The following is a 21,682-nucleotide window of genomic DNA, read 5'->3' on the forward strand; positions in this document are numbered from 1 at the left end:
TCTAGAACCTTCCAACAGTCCAGCTTCATTTGACTCCTGAAAGACTCCCAAATATTACTGAAGGCTCCCTGGGAAACTAGGGAGTGCTCTGTATAGAAAGGTAATTATTAGACATCTTGCCTGAACTAGACTTGATGCTCCTCCAGGGCAGGAACTTTGTCTCCTCTGGGTTCTGGCACACTTATCCCAGAATGCTCGGTACCAGGCCCTATTGGGCGCCATCAAACCGCTCCTGGAAGTTGTTACATTTCTTTTCCATTTTAAGCCCGTTATCATGACCAGGATCATTATCAACTTCACCATTATCATTATCATTGAAAGAATGCAAGCCTCCTTTGAAACCGTGTGTCCAGGCTGTCTGCAGGGCCCCTGCGATGCCAAGCCCCCTCCTGCCGAGTGGGGATGCCTCCTCCATCCCAACAGCTCCTCTCTTGTTCTGGTGCTGAGTTGTTGGCTCCGAACCCACGATACAGTCTGGGGGGGGGGGGGCATGAAAGGTGATTTGAAGCCCCCGCCAATGAAGGCTGCGTTGGGCCCCGAAGTCACGCCTTTCAGCTGGCTTTCCCTAACTCCCCATCTCATCCCCAACAGGAGCCCCCCTCCCTCAGTCACTCCCCCCGACCCTTTTTTCCAGACCGCCTCCTCCCCTCCTTCCCCATCCCGCCCCTCAGCCCGCCCGTGAGCAGAAGCAGCCCAAGCAGCAGGAGAAGGGAACGCTCTGGGATGGGACTTGGAGGAGGGAGGGAAGGAGGAGACAGCGGCGGCGGCAGTGGCACGGTTCCCTGGTCTCCGGCGTTCCCAGGAGAGGAGCCGCCTGCTCTTTGGGAACCCGAGGAGGAGGAAGACGTGGCCGCGCCTGGCCTCGCCTCGCCGTCGGCTGCCTGTCCACCCCGGCTGCAGGTGAGCGGGTCTCCCCGTCCCCGGGACGGCTGTGCGCAGCGGTCCGGGGCGGCCGGGCCAGGGGGCCGGCGAAGCCGAGAGCTGGGGCCGAGGGGCGGTGTCCGCCTCCAGGCGCTGCCACCCCGCTCCGCGCGCCCCGCGCGCATCCCTGCGGGCTCCAGGGCTGGCCCGGGGCCGGCCGCGAACACACGCGCGGCTCGTCCTCCCTCCCAGAAGGTGAGAAGCGGCGCGGTGGAGGCAACGCCTGCCCCGGGAGCCGCGGGAGCCCGCAGCCCCTCAGCCGGGGGTGGTGGTGGGCGCTCCCGAAGCCCTGCGGGCCCGGGGAAGGCTTCTCCCATCCTCGGGGGCTTCCCAGCGGCAGCCGGCTCCTGGATCGCCTCCCCGAGACTGTGGGAAATGGAAAGGTGCAGAGTCCGCAGCCCGCCGCCCTTGGTTTATGATTAATTGACCGCCGGCTGGGGGACCTCGAAGTGATTAATAAAGAATTCTTTCCCCTTGGAAGCTATTAGGGATGGAGTGAGTAGAGCAAAAGGTTGGGGGGGGGGGGGGGCTTTTCTCAGAGCCCTACTGACCGGATTTGAGCTTTCACTTTCTTCAGTCGGAATTACTTTTCACCTATTTAGATTCGGGAGAGTTTGGGGGAAAGAAAATTCGGTGAGGACTTCAGACTTTTCAGATTAGAGGATGAGATGGACGAGTCTTAAGGTGATTTTTACCTCTAAAGAGGTCTCTGTATCTGACCGAGGGCATGGAGAAAGTGACGGGTTCCTCTAGTCTGCTTCAAAACTTCCAGAACCTGATGTGTTTATCGGCGTGGACCGAGTCCTTCCTTCTGTTAGTGGCTCTGGTCAAAAAGATTGGCGCTCGGATCTCAGACTTCTGCTGATGAGCTTTGCGGGATTTAGTTACCCTGATCGTCCTCTACCAGACAAAACAATACAATCGCCAAGCCTTTGCAGAATGTTCAAAGTTGCCAATTGTCTTCTAAGAACCCAGGGTTGCCTCGACACCTTCTTGGTAGAGTGCTCTTGTAACAATCTAGCTACTTTTAAATGCAGTTAAACTAGGCAAATACAGATTTACACCAACGGGGCTTTCTAGTTTTCTGTGGCTGAGCAAAAGGGACCATAATAATTTACATTTATGTAGCTAACTTTGCAGAGAGCTTTGTATATATTAATTCCTTTGGTCCTTACAACGACCTTGGAAAGTGGGTGATTAAATTATCCAGATTTTACAGATGAGGAAACTGAGCTGGAGAGAAATTGAATGACTTGCCCAGGATCGGAAGCAGGATTCAAACTCAGGTTTTCCTAACTCCAGATCTGGCACTCTATTAACTCCACATTCTAGTTGCCTTCAATATATAACCCTCCATTATCAGTACGTGCAGAAGAAATTACTGCAAATAATTAGAAAAAGCAAATGCTTTCCTTTTACCCTATGATGGAACTCAGATGTTAAGGAACTGGGAGGTCATCAATTTGAGGATGGTAGGGGAGGGAGTGAAAAGAAAGCTTTTCAAGTGTTACTTCTTTTCTTAAGCAATTATCAGGTTCTCAGATTCTTCCTTCAAAATATTTCTTCCTTTCCCAAGCTGTGCTTCCTAGTATACTCTTTACCTTTAGCAGCATCCCTAGTTTATTAGAATTTCCTTCTCCAGGGCCCAAGATTTCATTTGGAGAACCTGAGTTTTAATCTGCCTGATCCATGGGTGTTTGTGTGTGTTTTTGAAGAACTGAAGAAAACGCTAAATTTCAGAGGTTAGGGAAAAAATAAAGACTGTGTGTATGTGTATGTATGTGTACACACACACACACACACACACACACACACACACACACACACACACACACATATCCCACTCAGGTTCTTTGACTTCCTGAAATCTCTTCATTGACCTGTGGATCTCAGAGTAGGAATACTGGTTTAAGAGATCCTAATGGCAATACCCCTAAATCTTTAATCAAAATGATGAGGTCCCATTTTTATGAATCACCTTCAGATAGTCCTTCATCTCCAGCCCAGTCACCAACCAAGGGAATTATCTGTTACACTATTTACAAAAACATACCTGTGTGTTTCTGGTAGAGTCATCATTTTTAATCTTTCCTTTGACAAATCTTAAAGTAAAAAATCATAAAATCATAGATCTGAAAGAGACCTCAGAAACCATCTAGCTCTGTCTTTATAGGTAGGGAAACTAAGGTCTATAGAGAATAAATGACTTTTCTAGAGTCATATGACAAGAGAGTGACAGAATTATAAATGGAGCCCATGTCTCCTAGTGATCTTTCTTCTTTAAGAAGGAGTTCCCTTAGTGGATTGAATCAATTTCATTGAATTTTATTGAAAACAAATTTATTTTAAAATGTTATTGTATTTTATTTAAAATAATTTTATTATTTAATTCAGCACACACCAAAATGATATTTCCTCAGTCTGATTTTTTTAAGAGAAGTTATTTAGCAGTCAGATTCCCAAATAGTTTCAAGGGCAGAAAGAAGGAATTAGGATGATAAAATTATTTTTTAAAGGTTTTTACAAGGCAATGGGGTTAAATGACTTGCCCAAGGTAATCATTAAGTGTCTGAGGTCAGATTTGAAATCAGGTCCTCCTGAATCCAGGGTGGGTGCTCTATCCACTACACCACCTAGCTGCCCTGGATGAAAAAAATTATTAAATGTGATATACTATGATAGTCATGGGAGCAGAAATTTAATGTAATTTACTACTTGGGAGACAAGACTTTTAGTCTTATCTATGATACATACAGTAAGTCCAACTTTTTCAGGGTCTCAGTTTACACATTTGTGAAAAGATTTGACCAAACTAGATGATTTTCCTAGGGTCCTTTCCAACTCTCACATTGACTTGCTCAGGGTGATGTTCTTGTTATTGCTCTGCTTTCAGAGAGGACCAATGACCTCAGGAGGGTGATGCCATGACTTGAAATGACTTCTATTTAAGTAAGGCAGTATGCAAAGTCATCAGCATCACTCTTTCCTCCAGAGTCATCTGAATCCAGCAGCAAGATATAGATTAGAACCATTTAGGAAGGAGGGCTAGGACTTGTTAGTAGCCCCAGGCATATCTTCTGATTCTAATTTAGCAATGCATATTTTTATTTCAAAAGAAGTATCACCTTGTACACCATTAGGAACTCCAAATGTAATAGAAAAATTCACTAGGAAGGGAGTTAAGAGAGTGGATTCTAATTGTTTAATCTCTGCTTCAGTTTTCTTCACTGAAAAATGAGCACAACAATAGCACCTCCTTCCCAAGTTTATTTTGAGGATCGAATGAAATAATGTAAAAATATTTAGTACAGGTCCTAGTATATAGTAGGTACTGTGTACTAAAAAAAAGTACATCTCAGGGTGGCTAGGTGGCCGAGTAGATAAAGCACCGGCCCTGGAGTCAGGAGTACCTGGGTTCAAATCTGGTCTCAGACACTTAATAATTACCTAGCTGTGTGGCCTTGGGCAAACCACTTAACCCTGTTTGCCTTGCAAAAAACCTAAAAAAAAAGTACATCTTTATTTTGCCTAACCTCTGAAATTTAGCATTTCCTCCACTTCTTTATGTTTAAAATATAAATACTTCTTTTTTTAATATAAATATTTTGTTTTCAATTGTATATATACAATAGTAGTTTCTACCTATCATTTTTGTAATGTTTAGAATTTTACAATTTTTTCCCCAATCTCCCTTCCTTTTCCCTCCACAGAAGGCAGTTTGATAATCTTTACATTGTCTCCATGCTATACATTGATCAAATTGAATGTGTTGAGAGAAAAATCATATCCTTGAGGAAAAAAAATAAAACATAAGAAATAGCAAAATTACATAGTACATAAGACAACTTTTTTTTAAAATTGAAGGTAAGGGGCGGCTAGGTGGTGCAGTGGATAGAGCACCGGCCCTGGAGTCAGGAATACCTAAGTTCAAATCCGGCCTCAGACACTTAATAATTACCTAGCTGTGTGTCCTTGGGCAAGCCACTTAACCCCATTTGCCTTGCAAAAACCTAAAAAAAAATAAAATAAAATTGAAAGTAAATGTCTATGATCTTCGTTTAAATTCCACAGTTCTTTCTTTAGATACAGATGGTATTCTCCTTGCAGATACCCTAAAATTGTCCCTGCTTATTGCACTGATGGAATGAGCAAGTCATTGAGGTTGATCATCACCCTCTGTTATGATATTCTTGTGGTTCTGCTCATCTCACTCAGCATCAGTTCATTAAATACCACTTATTATTAGTGTTAGTACCTGATTTGCCAATCATTTGCTACTCAAAATCAGGAGGATTATCTAGGAAACAGCATGAATTTAAAGTCAGAAAACCTGGGTACAAATCTTTATTCTGTCACTTACTGATCATGTGACTGATCTTGGGGCAAGTCACTCAACCTTTCTGGGTCTCACTGTTTAATTAACTGTAAAATGAGAGACTATGGATAAAAGGTCTCTTAAGGTCTCTTCCGAAGATTGTTATTTGGAGGTATAAAGACTTCAAGAACTCTTCTAAGCCCTAAAACTATGATCTAATCCAACACTTCCCTTTTACAGATGAAGAAACTGAGTCCCAAAGAGGTTAGATACTGGAATAGAATTTAAGGAAAGTCAAACTGATTTCAGTTTCTTCTCAGAATAATGCTTAATTAATTAAAATACATAGATTCCCAAAGAAACCAAATATATTTAAATAATGTTGTCAAATATTAAAAAGAAAACCCAGTTCATGGACTCCAAGTTAAGAAACTCTGATTTAGTCCAGCTCTCGTTTTACAAGTGAGAAAACTGAGGGGCAGAGATGGGAAGTGATTTGCCCATTTAATGGTTGGCACAATAGTTTAATGGGACAAACCCTGGATTTTGAATTAAAAAACCTGGTTTGGGGTCTGAACTCTACTATTTTCTGATTGTGTGTTGTTGACCTTTCAGAGCCTTATTTTTCTCACTTATAAAATGGACATGATAATTGTGAAGCAGGGAGTTATTATAGAGGAAAGATTATTGTAGATGAAATTAGAAGACCTAGTTTCACACCCTAGCTCCTGACTGTGTCACCTGAGGCAAATCACTCACCTTCTCTGAACTCTAGTTTCTTGGTTAAACTGGAATAATAATATTTGTCCTTTCTACTTTACGTGGCTGTTATGAGGATCAAATAAGCTGTATAAAGAGCTTTGTTTAAATTTATTTAAAGTGTTATATAAACAGAAGCTAATATTACAAATCTTTGACATATAGATGGGCCATAGAATCATAGATTTAGAACTGGTAGGGATTGTAAAGGCATCTTGTTTTGTGTGGCTCAGTTTCTTCTTTTTTAAAATTAGAAGGTGGGATAAAATGGCTCCTATGTTCCATTTCAACTCTGACTTTCTTTGATTCTGCCCTTTACAGGTGAAGTTGAAATCTTCCTAAACTTCAGTTCTGTATTCACACTCCTCAAAGATCAATGAACTGTATTCAAACTGAATTACTATATGTTTTTATAGTAAAATTTTCTCCTCATTTTTGTTGTTCATTTGTTTCAGTAGTGTCCCATCCTTTGTGATCTCCTTTGGAACCGGTTGACTTGGCAAAGATACCTTTTATTTATTTATTTATTTTAGTTTTTTTGGCAAGGCAATGGGGTTAAGTGACTTTATTAAGTGTCTGAGGCCAGATTTGAACTCAGGTCCTCCTGACTCCAGGGCCGGTGTTCTATCCACTGCACCACCTAGCCATCCCCAACTTGGCAAAGATACTGAAGAGTTTGCTCCAGTTCATTTTAACCTGAGATAAATAGGGTTAAGTGATTTGTCCAGGTCAAAGTGTCTGGTTGGTTTTGAACTCATGAAGATGAATCTTAGTGATTTGAAGCCCAGGACTCTATCCACTGTGTCACTAAGCAACCCTTTCTTTTTATATACTGGTTTGGCAAAGGTTGTTGTTCCGTTGTTTCAGTTGTGTTTCTTTGTGACCCTGTTTGGGATTTTCTTGGCAAAGTTACTGGAATGGTTTACCATTTTCTTTTCTAGCTCTTTTTATAGATGAGGAAACTGAAGTAGAGTTAAGTGACTTGTCCAGGGTCACAGAGCTAGTAAGTATCTGAGGTCAAATTTGAACTTAGATCTTCTTGACTCTAGGCCTGGTGCTCTATCCATTGAACCACCTAGTTATTCTTTGCCATGGCAAAGGAGCCTTCTCAAATGTCGCATCCCACTAGTACTGCAGTTAGAATGTAAACTTTCTGAGGGTAGGGACTCATGTTTCTCTTATAGTTATACTGAGAGTGCCTGTCACCTGTAAGTGCTTAAAAATGTTTATTATCATGCCATTCTTTCAATGATGAGCCATTATACAAAGCTATATCAAAAATAGATATTGAAATGACATCAATCAATCAATTAATAAACATGCTAAACTACATGGTGTTCAGCACTAGAGATATATAAAACGAGTCAAAGACAGTACCTGCCCTCAGGGAACTTACAGTCTAAAAATCTAAAAACATGCAAACGAATATATACAAACCAAGCTATATACTGGATAAATAGGAAATAATCAAAGGAGGGAAAACACTGGAATTAAGTAGGGTTAGAGAAGGCTTCCTGTCGAAGCTGTATATTATACATTTATAAGAGAATTGCTCAGCAGAGTCTCTGTTCAATTTGATGGTGGTCTAGATGACTTGAGTGGAAGGGATGGACCTTTGGAGGCATCCTAGGGACAGTACAAAGTGATGGCAGTTTTGTGGCCGAAGTCCATGGCAAAGATTGATACGTACTTACATTTAGCCTAAGAGTGTAGTTCTTGTATAACGTTCCTGAAATCCAGCCTCCTGTGGAGAAGAGTGGAAATTTTGAATTCCCGAGGCACTGTAATCCTGGAATCTAATCTTCTAGCCAGAAAAAAGGGAGATTTACTGGACAGCACCAGCTCAAGAGATCAGCAACTGGATCGCTGAGAGATTTCCCACTGAAACACGTCATGTGCATGTTTCTCAGCCCCAGTTCAAGAATTTTCGAGTTCGAGAGTTCAGGGATTGGACCTCTTAGAAGAGAATTTCCTGATGCATCATGCTTTGTGGAAAAAGAGAATCATCCTCAGAATTCCTGTGTAGCATCTTACTCAGAGAGGAAAATCAGAGTTATTCAGATGGTGCAAGTCAAAGAGTAATAGAGTTGCTTGTTCAGCAGCACCCAAAGGATGAACCAGAGGTGACACAGTGAATAGATGAGAAGACCTGGAGTCAAAAGAATCTGAGTTCAAATTCAACCTCAGATACTTAATAATTACTTTAGCTGTGTGACTTTTACTTAACCTCTATTGCTTTTTTGGTAAGATTTTGAGCTCCACATTTTTCTGCCTCCCTCCCTTCCCTCCCTCTTTCCCCTGACAACAGATAATCTGTTATAGGTTATATATATATTATATATATAATACACACACACACACACACACACACACACACACACACACTATCATGTTAACATATTCCCATATTGGTCATGTTGTGAAAGAATCAGAACAAAAGGGAAAAAAGCACAAGAAAAAAAAAATAAAATCAATCTTTAAAAGTGAACATAGTATTCTTGACTCTACATTCAGAATCTATAAGTTTTTCTCTAGATGCGGATGGCATTGTCCTTGATCACTGATTAGCTGAGAGGAGCTTTATCTATCACAGCTGATCATCTCACAATTGCCGTTAATGTGTGCAGTGTTCTCTTGATTCTACTCACTTCACTCAGCATCAGTTCATGCAAGTCTTTCCAGGCTTTTCTGAAGTCAGGCCTTTCATGATTTCTTACTGAATAATAGTATTCCATAACAATCATATACCATAACTTGTTCAGCCATTCCCCAATTGTTGAGCATCCCTTCAATTCCAATTCTTTGACACTATATAAAGGTCTGCTATAAATATTATTTTACATGTGGGTTTCTTCCCCTTTTTTATGATTTCTTCTGTTACAAGTCTTGTATTGATATTGCTGACATGCACAGTTTTATAGTCCTTTGGGCATAGTTCTAAATTGTTCTCCAGAATGGGTGGATCAGTTCACAACTCCACCAACAGTCCATCAGTGTCCCAGTCTTCCCACGTCCACTCCAATATTTATCTGATCTGATAAATGTGAGGTGGTACCTCAGAGTTGTTTTAATTTGCATTTCTCTGATCAATAATGCTAATTGTCTCATTTCATAGATGAGGAAACTTTAGATACCAGGAGATTAAGTAATTTGCCCAAGTAATGAGCATTAAAGGCAGGATTTTATCACAGTTCCTCTTATGCCAAAGTCAGAACAATTTCCACTTTGCCCTGGAAAAAAATTCCTGGAGAAATTTTAATGTATATAGGAAAGAAGGATTGTATATATATCACTGTTTTTCTTCCCTTCTCCTAATGTGGCCTAGCTTGGTGCCAATGGAAAGTGTTGCACCAGAAAATGTAGAATTTCTTCTGCCATGAATCCAATTCACGTGATAGGGATAAGAGATAATGAGGTAAGTTGCTGAATAAGCACACTAAGAAGTCATTGAGAAAGACCTACTGGTCTCCTGAAGGTGCAAATAATGGGGAAATGATCCTAAGAGACTTTGTTTGGCAACTATGAATTGCTAAGAATAAAATAATCTCCTCTCATTGCCTTCTTTTATGGAGGACAGAATCTGCACTATTTGGTTCGCTTCATTCTGCATGGATGGCCCTGCCTGGTTTCCATTTCACAGAACTGGGTATCCTCTGGTCTTCACCCACCCTAACTTAACTCCTTTTGTGTGTTGTTTTACTGCATGAGATTGTAAACTCCTTGAAGTCAGGAACTGTCAGGTTTTTTTTTTTAATAATTATATCCCCAACATTTAGCACAGTGTCTTGTCATATAATGGGTACTTAAAAATGTTTATTGGATTGGATTGAAAGTAACCAAATAGGGGCAGCTAGGTGGCCCAGTGAATAGAGCACCAGCCTTGGAGTTAGGAGTATCTGGGTTCAAATCTGACCTCATACACTTAATAATTACCTAGCCATGTGGCCTTGGGCAAGCTACTTAACCCCATTGCCTTGAAAAATATTAAAAAAAAAAAAAAGAAAGCAACCAAATACAAAAATAATAATAAATGAATCCTTATCTCCACTGACTTTGATATGTCTCTGGTCTACAATCTGTATCCATGATACAGAAAGGAACCGACATCATACAGCATGGTGTACTGCACAGATTACTGTATTTGGAATTGGAGAAATTAGATTTTGAATCTTAGCCATTTTAATTACTACTTGTGTGATCTTGAGAACACTATTTAACTTCTCTGACCTTCACTTTCCTCATTAATAAAATTTAAGAAATCCTATAATCACAAAATTAAACTTTCTAACCATTCCATACATAATTTTACACTTTCTTTTTTCATCTTGATTAAATCAAGACCAACATTATTAGTACTTTTTATAACTTTCAAAAATATCGATCAAGCAATAGGCATTTATTAAACACCTACTGTGTTTACTATGATAAGTGATGGAGATATAAGGACAAAAATCAAATAATCTTTGCCTTATAAACATCATGTATTCTGCTGAAGAAGATACTATTTACAGATCTAAGGAAATGCAAAGTAATTTGGGCAGTGGAGGAGGCACTAGAAAATTAAGAAATCAGGAAAGGCTTTATGTAGGAGGTTGTATTCAGCTTGAACTGAGCTCTGAAGGACTCTGTGAATTCCATTTTTTAAAAATTTGTTTGCATTTCCATAACATAGTATAATAAAAATTAAGATGACTGCACATAAAACTGAAAATTTATTATATATATATACATATATATATAAAACTTGCTATTTCTTTAAAATATATCATAAACTTATCATATAAATTTCTTTTTTTCCCCTTTTTTTCCTATCTGTTCCTCTCTGCTTTCCTTACCTGGGGATGAATTCTAAAAGAGCATGGGTTCTTCAATACTTTGGAAATTCCTGATTTTATCAGCATGTTTCCTTCAAAGAAATGGATTTCCATTTTCTATTCATCTATTTTTGAAATAGTCTATGGTTGAAGATTTGACATCCCTGAGTGGTCAACTTGGTGATAGTTTTCACTAGGATGATTTCCCCAACAACTACTCACAATCCATCACTGAGCTTGTACACAACTAGGTAACAGTTGATGCCAGGACACTAGTCATAAAGAGGAGTTAAAATCTATCCCCAGACTCTTACTAGCTGTGTGACCCTGGGCAAGTCACTTAATCTCTATTATCCTCTTCTATAAAATGATGTTAATAATAATGCCAACCTCCAGGGTTGTTGTAAGGATCAAATGAGATGATAATTGTTAAGCACAGTAGCAGGTACCATAGTGAGTAAGCCTTGTATAAATGCTAGCTTTATTATTCAAGTTTTTAATTTCTTTTTTTTTAGCTTGGCAAAACCTGGCAGATCATAGGTTCTACTGAAAGAGTCTTGGGGTTAGCCTAGAGTAAACATTCATGATTACTTTTTCTCTAATTTTTTTTCATTTCTCCATAGCCTTCTAGAACCCAGAGCCATCTCTACGTCATGAACATCAGAGTAGGGGGACAGCTAGGTGGCACAATGGATAGAGCAGCAGCCCTGCAGTCAGGAGGACCTGAGTTCAAATGCAGCTCAGACACTTAATAATAACCTAGCTGCGACCTTGGGCAAGTCACTTAACACCATTGCCTTGCAAAAGAAAAAAAAATTTAAAAAGCAATAGAGTAGTAATTCAGTGGAGAAGAAAATGATTAAGTAGACTTTCCAAACACTTTGTGTTGAGATCTCAATTGCAATAGGGTGTTTTGCTATTTCTAATCCATGGACAGCTTGAGATAGAGAGTAGATCACTGGTTTTAGAGTCAAAGAAACCTTAAGGTTTCTTAACCCCTCTGGACCTTAGCTACTTAATCTGTAAAATTAATGAACTTGAATCAAATGTCCTCTCAGTTCCTTTATGATGAGTCTAGATAACACAGATATTGTCCAGTCTGAAATCAAGAAGACTCATCTTCCCAAGTTCAAATCTGGCCTCAGGCTTTAACTAGCTATGTGACCCTGGGAAAGTCACTTAATTCTATTTGCCTCAATTTCCTCAACTGTAAAATGAACTGGAGAAAGAAATGGCAAACCATTCCATTATCTCTACCACAAAACTCCCAAATGGGGCAATGAAAAGTTGGTAAAATTACTGAACAACAGTTTACTTATAGCACAAATTCTTTAAGATTACCAAATTATATTTTTATCTTCTCTTCTCCTAGAAGTCACTTTATATAGATTTTTGTATTTATTTATCTATATTTATATTGTATTCTATATGTATCTCCCTTCCTCCCACCAATGGAATATAAGCTTCCTGAGGTCAGGGAATGTTTCCTTTTATTTTTGTATAGAAATACCTTCTACACAATCTTGTACTTAAAAGACACTTCCTTAAATGCTTGTTGAATGGATGAATGGATGGATGGATGGATGAATGTATAAATGAAGGGATGCTATTTTTGTTAGAAACTGACTTAAAAAACTTCCAGCAATTCTTGAAATGCTTAGAAGATGCGGAACATGTGCAGTGGGATCTGTTTTAGTAAGTGATAATTGACCATCATCCTAAAAATATGTTGGCCACACATACTATCAAGTAACTTGAATATAGATTTCATCTTAAATGGAAATGTAAAAAAACAGACTTGAGCCTGAGAACATGTGGAATATATTTTGAAATGAATGAGCATCGCAATGAGTATTTCTTGGACACCAGGAAGGAAAACTATAATAGAATAAGCTACATCTAGACAATGATAACAAATAATTATAGCATTAAAAGCTGTAAGGAGATTAATGTTACAGCGACTTGAATATCAACAGCAGATTTAAGAAGAGGAAAAGGACAAATTAAAGCAGATTTACCCCCTGAAAAGCAGGATTTATTCACATAATAAAAGATAGCAGCCCACCATGATTTTCTCTATTTTTCAAGAAGTCAGATAAACAATTGCCGAGGCAAGCTTGTGATAAAGAGAGGAAAAAGTTAAACCTAAGGAATCTTGTCAGAATTTTCTATATGCAACTTTTGCCAGACAAGGTCCTTTTATACTTAAATCTCTGAATTGTGGATAAAGTACTGAATTGGAGTCAGAGGAGCTGAGTTTGAATTGGACTTTGCCACTTACCAGCTGTTTAACTCTGGGGAAATCATTTAATTTTCTCTGAATCTTAAGTTCCTCATCTGTTATATGAGGGAGTCTTTGGACTGAGGGATCTATCTGATACTTTCCAGTCTTAAATCTATGATACTAGGATTCTGTAAACTGTAGTATATTTTAAAAATAAAATGTTTTTGTTACTTTCAAATACTAACATGAACTAGTGCAAAAATGCTACCAAGGATCTGCTTTAAAATGTAGACCTACTCAGATCTTCTTTAAAATGTAGATAAGAATCACATGTGAATTCAGTTTTTCACTTAAGATTCTTCCCCCATCTCTTTCCACAGTTTTAAGTAAGAGAAATTGGGAAGTTTTTTGGCTGATAGGTAAACTAAACAAAGCACAGTGGTTTTGCAGTTGGAAGTCATACATAACGAAGGCAAGAATTTAGGATACTAATTAAAGACAGAAGACAAGAGTTGACTTCACTTACCTGTTTTGATTTTTTATTCAGATTAATATGAATGGCAAACTGAAGCTTGTAGGGTCGGTCTCAAGTAAATCGCATCTTCCCAATTCCACTAGTTCTTTTGTAGGCTTGTTGAGTAGATAGATAGATAGATAGATAGATAGATAGATAGATAGATAGATAGATAGATATAGATAGATAGATATAGATAGATAGATAATTCATTCATTTAGTGCTTACAATTGCCAGGACCTAGAAATATAAAACCAAACAAAAAGATAATTCTTGCTCTCAATAAGTTAACATTTTTCCTTTGGAATTTTTATTCATTTTGAAATTAAATACAAAAAGACAAAATATTTTTTTAAAATTTTTATTTATTTAAGGCAATAGGGCTAAGTTACTTGCCCAAGGTCAGACAACTAGGCAATTATTAAGTATCTGAGGTCATATTTGAACTCAGGTCCTCCTGACTCCAGGGCCAGTGGTCTATCCATTGTGCTACCCAGCTGATCCTAAAAAGACAAAATAAAAAGAGCAATTCCATGTACACAGCACAACATAAAGAGAAGATTTGTTATGAAACAATGAATATCCATTTCATATTGTTTACTTTTAAACAGCACAAAGTATAAGTATTGCACGATAACCAATTTGCACCACTGGAGCTCCAAAACTGAGATCAATGTATACTATGGAAACAATGTAAAGACTCATAAAATGCCTTCTGTGTGTGGGGGGGATTGTAAATCTCAAAATAAATAAAATCCTTCTAAAAAAACACTAAGTAATAAATACTTCATCATTTTCAAAGCTATCCTGCTTTTCTGTCCTTCCAAGTTTTCTTTTTTTTCTCTGATGAGCACTTTATATTTTTATTTTATTTTATTGTTCTTTTACTTTTTCCCCTAATCACTTTGGGAAACAGACCTAAAAGTAGTATTGCTGGATCAAAGGTCACAGTTTTATAACTCTTTGGATATAATTCTAGATTTCTCTCTAAAATGGTCTGGATCTGTTCACAGTTCCATCAATAGAGAAGTAATGTCCTAATTCTTCCACATCTCCAATATTTATCACTTTTCTCTTCTATCATTTTAGTCAATCTGACACTTATAAGATGATATCTCAAAGGTGTTTTAATTTGCATTCTCTAGTTGATAGTGATGTAGAGTATTTTTATATGACTATATATCATTTTGATTTCTTCATCAAAAACTGCTTGTTCATATCTTTTGACCATTTATCAACTGGGGAATGATTTGTATTCTTACAAATTTGATGAAATTCTTTATGGATTTGAGATATGAGATTTGAATCCGAGAAGCTGTCTATAAAAATTTTCTCCCACTTTTCTCTTTTCCTTCTAATCATGGCTACATTGGTTTTATGTGTACAAAACTCTTTTGATTTAGTGTAATCAAAATTATTTATTTTATACCTCACAAGGTTTTCCATCACAATTTTTCATAAATTGTTCAAGATGTTTACTTTCTAAAAGGAGAAAAAAACTTGTAAAAGGGAGCTGGAACAGGAACTGGGTGGTGAACGGGGAGAAAGAGGTAAAAGTAGTTGGGGGACAAAATGGAAAAGTCCACATAGTAAGGAGTGGAGCTAGTAGTGAAATAGAGTCCCTATATTGTTTGAAGAGATACATAGAAAAAATCTGGGATTAAAGACACGAAAAGAAATTTTCTAACCCAAAGTCATATAGTTGTCTTAGTTAACAGACTTTAAGAACCAAAAAAGCGTGAGTCAAAAGAACTTTGTCCTAATCCAAGGGCTTTTGCTGATTGCCTTCCTGGGGCTAGCTGTCATGGTCCTTTTGTTAGGCCCTGGGGATGTTTAGACTGAAAGAGTATAACCCTTCCTAGAAAAAGATACTCACATATATATATATAGCCTGTAGCCTGAACTGCATTTGTCTGTATGTTTACATCTTCATGTGCATGCCAAGATTGTATGTCTCATATATGCACTTCTTCATGCTTATTTTGTAGTAATATATATGTGCCTACCTTTGCGCTCCATGGCCATGTATGTTATATTCTTTACATATATAAACTATATCACATCATATGGAAGAACATAACTATATGTATATATAGGGAGGATCTTTTCTTGATCCTTAAAAGTTATGCTATACTATGATTTCATTTTCTATGCTATTTGATTAAATGTCTTTTGCTTTAACTATGTGTCATTTCTGCTAAACTAAATGTAAAAATGAACATTTTACTGGGATTCTTGAGCTATGATTTTGAATGATTATTGACCTACAAATTGGCTTAACCTAGAGCAGCTTTCTGGAGGTTTCCATGTGAAGGAATCCTTAGGTGCCACACTTAAATGATTAATTTCCTTACCAAAATTTTTTGTTTTCATCATTAATATAGAGGCAAACCAATCTAGTTCTGTATTCATGAGATTCTGACCAATTAAATTAATATGGTCCTTATTCATCAGACTTTTCGGGTATATATTTATATTTGTTAGCTTTATATGTCTGTTATACATATTTTTAAATGCACTTATTGAATCCCCAATTAGAATGTAAAAAGATAATCCCTTACAAAGAGGGATTATTTCATAATTTAGAGGGCCTGACCATAGATGAAAAAATATTTATCGATGGATTGGTTTTCCAATCATGTTGATATAAACCTCCATCTTGCCAAGTACCTCTTGCCTTCCCATTCCGGGAAGACTAGTTTAGCTACCAAGTAGGAGAGATAAGATTTGACAGTGACAATAAAACAAATATTTTAACAACTTCTCTGTAAGGCCACTGTGAATTATGCTAAATTTAGGATAGTTCCTATACCTTGTAAATCATCATTTGTGTGATCTAAAACCTTCATATGAAAGAAAAATTGTCTTCTTAAAAGGTACAACCAGCTTTTCTCTTTTCAGATCTAAGGTTTAAAAGGTAATGATAATCCTCAAGTCATTTGTGTTAATTATAATGACCCACTCACAAGATTTTTTTTTTAGGTTTTTGCAAGGCAAATGGGGTTAAGTGGCTTGCCCAAGGCCACACAGCTAGATAATTATTAAGTGTCTGAGGCCAGCTTCTAACTCAGGTACTCCTGACTCCAAGTCTAGTGCTCTATCCACTGTGCCACCTAGCCACCCCTTCTCACAAGATTTTTAAAGAAAAGATTTTTTTTCAGGGTGGCTAGGTGGCGAAGTGGATAAAGCACCGGCCCTGGAGTCAGGGGTGCCTGGGTTCAAATCTGGTCTCAGACACTTAATAATTACCTAGCTGTGTGGCCTTGGGCAAGCCACTTTAACCCCATTTGCCTTGCAAAAACCTAAAAAAAAAAAAAAAAGATTTTTTTTCAGCATTTCTGATTAAAATAGCAATGTGAAAGATCTGTAAATGAGCTCAACTCTTTAAAAATGCCCCAGGAAAAATATAAATATTTTCATATAATTTTCTTGTAACTGAAGGATTAAGTGGTAAAAAATTTCAGCTATGAAGGTCACCTGCCTACAACTACCAGAATTAGGGGATCCTAAGAAGACCATCATCATTGGGGATTAAGGATTACTTCATGTAAAGCTCATAGACTTTCTTTGTTGGCCCATGAGACAAAGGGCATTTTAAGTATCCATGGTATGTATGTAAAGAGGAATAATTAAGAGTTGGCAGGATTACAAAGCATTCCAACCATATACTCAGAAAATTCAGCTTTTTTCCATTTGTGTGTTACAGGCTGGCCTTGGTGGTTGTCCATTTGACTTTTCTTGAAATGGAGAAAATGGTGTTGGGCTGCTCTCTTTTGTTCTTTGGACAAATCCTACTTTTCACTGCTGAAGCCAGGGAGAGGCACCTCCCCTGGTCATTGTCCAGAGGAAGAAATGCTCTGGCCCATCCTCAGACTGCTTTACTTGGTAAGTTATTAACTATTTGTCTTTGGAACACTTGCATCTATGTCTCCTACCTCAACTATATTGTAAGTTTCCTGAAAGTAATGATTATTTTTTAAATAAACTTTTTTCTCAGCTCTAGCACCTAGCAGAGTGCTTAATAAATGCTTATTGAATTGAATATTCCAAGAAACAAAAATTAATAAGGGATGATTAACTAGACATTCTCCCTTAGAGAATGTCAGCTTCTTGAGGGTAGGGACTTTGGGGATATTATCTTTCTGTATACAAGACCAAGCACATAGAAAGTGATTAATAAATGTTTGCTGAAGGCAAATAGGATAAAGATCCAGAAGAGGGAAAAGTTCTGTTATTTTGTTGAGTGTTTATTATGGAGGAGGACCTTTTATAGACAAAAACAGATGTAATTGTTGTTTAGTTGTTTTTCAATGGTGCCCAAGTCTTCGTGACCCCATTTGGGGTTTTCTTGGCAAAGATACTGGACTGGTTTGCCATTTCCTTCTCCAATTCAATTTGCATATGAGGAAACTGAGGCAAGTAGGATTATATGAATTGTTCAGAGTCACATAGCTAGTAGGTATCTGAGGTCAAACCTGAATTCAGGAATATGACTCTTCCTGACTTGAGGTTTGGGCACTCTATCCACTGTGCCACCTAGCTGCTTATTAATGTACTTAGAGTGGTGGATAACAATCTCATGAAACTGGAAAATAATATTAAACATCTTAATTTAAAACTTAGTCTTGTTACTTTGGTCCAAGTTAAATATACAACATAAGACTTGCATTAGAAAAAAAGCCATAACAATGGCAACAGCTTAATCTTAAGAAGAATTTTGTGTGAAATTATTTTGATCACATCAGTCCAACAACAGTATTTATTATGGTTTCTAACATATTATGGTTTGGGAAAATAACAAGATACCTCATAGCAAAGTTCACTTGGTACTTGGAACTGAATCTCCAAAGATAGGGACTTCTGGGAAAGATTATCTTGCTTTATTCTCACAACAACTCTGCAAGGCTATACAGTTACTATCTCATTTCACAATGAATGTCACCATTTCATAGAATATATTATAGAGTTTAGAGTTTAAAAAGATTTAAATATCATCTAATCCAATTCCCTGATTAATAATAGTGAATTTTTTATGTAGCATTTTAAAATTTGTGAAATGCATTACAAATATTATCTCATTTGATTCTTGAGTAGTTGCTATTATTGTCCCCATTTTGCAGATAAAGAAACAGACTGGCAGAAGTTAATAGACTTGCCCAAATTTGAGCTCTTTCTCACTAGATCTGGCAGTCTAGCCACTGTATCAGTTAACTAGAAACCAATTCTTCCTGACTCCAAGAGAACTGTCAGTCATTGAATAAAATCAATCAATCAATTAATTGCCTTTCATTTGCTAAGTATTGAGGTTACAAAAAAAGACAAAAGACAATTGCTGTTCTAGAGAACCTCTTAGTTCAAAGGGAGAAACAATATGTAAACAACAATGTACAAATAAGATTATATTCAGAATAAATTGGGAGTACTCTCAGAGGGAAGGTACTGTAATTAAGAGGCACTGGGGAAAAAAGAGAGACTGGAGAAGGCTTCCTATGGAATATGGAATTTTAGATGGGACTTAAAGAAAGCCAGAGAAGTCAGCAGATGGAGATGAGAGACAGCTTTTCAAGCATGGGGGGTGGGGCAGGACAGAGAGAGAGAAAATGCTGAGAGATGGAGTGTCCTTGTTTGTTGGACAGAAAGGACAGGGTCACTGAATGGGAAGAAGAAGTATATGGTGAGGAGGAAGATGTAAAAAGCCTGGAGGGGTTGGAGAGGGAAAGGTTATATCTGAATGTCAATCAGGATTTATGGGTTCTGTGCTTTAGGAAACTCACTTCGGTGGAGGATGGATTGGAATGGGGAGAGATTTGAGGCGGGCAGATCCACCAGAAGGCTATTGTAGTAGTCCAGGCTTGAGGTAGTGAGGGTCCACATCAGACTAGGTGTCAGTGTTAGAGGAAAAAAGGGCCATATCAGAGAGATGTGGCAAAGGTAAAATCAATTGACCTTGGTAATAGATTAGATTTGAGGGAGGAGAATTAGAGAGGAATTGAGAATGACATCTATGTTGGTGACTGGTTAGATGATGTTGATCATAGGAAACAGGAAAGTTTAAAGGGGTAGGGGTTCAGGGAGAAAGATGTGTCTTAGCTATTAGACTACTCTCTCATGGTCTCCTTTATTGTTTGTTGGATCTTTCTTGTCATTTGTCCTTTGTTCTTAAAGAAGACCATAATATCAGGAAGGTAATGCCTTGTGAATTGTATATAAGTAAGGCAAGGCTGTGCACAATCAACAGCCTCACTTTCTTCTGCAGAGCCATCTTGGTCCAATGACCAGCTATGGATTAGGATGCCTAATTAGGATTAGATGGCCCAACTAACCGTGGGTATCCCTCAAAGTTTTGTCTTCTCTCTATGCCACTTTACTTTAGATTTAATCAGCTCCCATGGATTCAATTTTCATCTTTATGCTGATGATTCTCAGACATGCATATCCAGTCCTAACCTCTCTCCTGAACTCCATTTTCCCATCTCCAAGTGCCTATTGGGCATTAAAACTAGATGTCCCATAGATATCTCAAAATCAACATGTGTAAAACATACTTCATTATCTTTATTCATTCTTTTTTTTTTTAGGGTTTTTTTTTTGGCAAGGCAATGGGGTTAAGTGGCTTGCCCAAGGCCACGCAGCTAGGTCATTATTAAGTGTCTGAGGCTGGATATGAACTCAGGCACTCCTGACTCCAGGGCCAGTGTTCTATCCACTGCGCCATCTAGCCATCCCATCTTTATTCATTCTTAAGCTCTTCTTTATTACTATTTTCACTGTCAAGGGAACCACTATCCTCCCATTCATCCAGGCTTATAACCTTGCTGCCATCCTCCACTTGTCATCTTTTTCATCTGTTGAGTCCTGTTAATTCTACCTTTCCAACACCTCTCCAATAAATTAAAAATTCTATTTTTTCCTACCTTAATACTTGTTCTCTTCCTCTTCCTCCTCTTGAATACTATGATACAATGACACCGATCTCTTTATTATACCCTGCATTTCCCAACTTAGTATCTTCTCTGTCCCTTATGGCTGGAATTCTCATCCTCCTTGTCTCTGCCTCCTGGTTTCCCTGACTTCCTTCAAGTCTCTAATTAAGTCTTGCTTTCCACAAGAAGTCTTTCCTGAATCCCTGAGCCCTAGCGCCTTTCCCTCTATTGATTGTCCCTAATTTATCCTGTATAAATCTTGTTTGTACATAGTTTTTTGGAGGCTATCTCCTTATTTTATTTTATTTTATTTTATTTTATTTTATTTTATGCTTAAGGGCAGGGACTGTCTTTTTGCCTTTCTTTTGCCTTCTTTTGCTATACTTAGCACAGTGCCTGCTTAATAAATGCTTGTTGACTTGATTTATTTACCTGTTTTGACTTGGAATTAGGAAGTCCTGGGTTCAAATTATCCCTCTTAGCACTTACTAGGTCTGAGACTCATCAATTTACTTAACTTATTTGAGACACAGTTTCCTTATTGGAATAGAACATAGGCTGATACCAATAGTATGGTATTTAATTTCACAGAGTTGTTTGTTGTAAGACTACAGTGAGATAATGTCTGTTAAATACTTTACAAACTTCAAAACACTATATAAAGATCAGTGGTTGTTAAAAAAAAACATATCCAGACATTTTTTCCATTCCACTATACCTGCTGTGTCATCCAAAAGCAAATTTTAGCTATTTGACTAATGAAAAATACCTATAACAGCAAAAACCTGGAAACAGAATCAAGAATTGAGATAGAGGTGTCTTTGTTTCTAGGGAAGGAAAAGAGATTTACAAAAGCCTAGTATTATTCCTTTCCCCACCTTTCGGGGGAATGCTGAAACAGAGGACAAAGAGGGATAAGCCACCAACTAATTTATCTATTAAGCATCCTTTATGTACTATGTGTTGAAATCAGAAGCCATAGCTATATATGTAGGCACTACCTTTACCTTTGATTCTTCAAACCTAAGAAAACTATGGGCTCTTTTTGCTTTTGATGCATTCCAAATGTTCCCTCAGGCTGGTCCTCAGGTTAAAAGGAGATGGCTAGAAATTACTCTCACCATGTTTACAGTGTATTCTGATGTGCATCTCCTTCATTTTCCTGCATGTAAAAGTGTTTTTACTTTTACAAAAAGAAGTATTTACTTTCAA

The 21,682-nt window shown here is 37.8% G+C and overlaps 1 protein-coding gene across 2 annotated transcripts in view; it reads left to right on the forward strand.

Moving 5' to 3' along the window:
• Positions 1-681: 681 nt before the first annotated feature.
• Positions 682-21,682, forward strand: part of MATN2 (matrilin 2) — a 210,364-nt gene continuing 189,363 nt past the window's right edge. Inside the window, exons 1-2 of one of the 2 annotated variants that reach the window (XM_074200464.1) lie at positions 682-900; positions 17,254-17,432. In XM_074200464.1, coding sequence (XP_074056565.1) covers positions 17,291-17,432 — 142 coding nt within the window. In that variant the 5' untranslated portion in view covers positions 682-900; positions 17,254-17,290. The remainder of the gene's footprint in view (positions 901-17,253; positions 17,433-21,682) is intronic. The other variant, XM_074200463.1, reaches the window with a different exon arrangement.

This window comes from Macrotis lagotis, chromosome X, assembly GCF_037893015.1.
Source record: "Macrotis lagotis isolate mMagLag1 chromosome X, bilby.v1.9.chrom.fasta, whole genome shotgun sequence".
Taxonomy (NCBI): domain Eukaryota; kingdom Metazoa; phylum Chordata; class Mammalia; order Peramelemorphia; family Peramelidae; genus Macrotis; species Macrotis lagotis.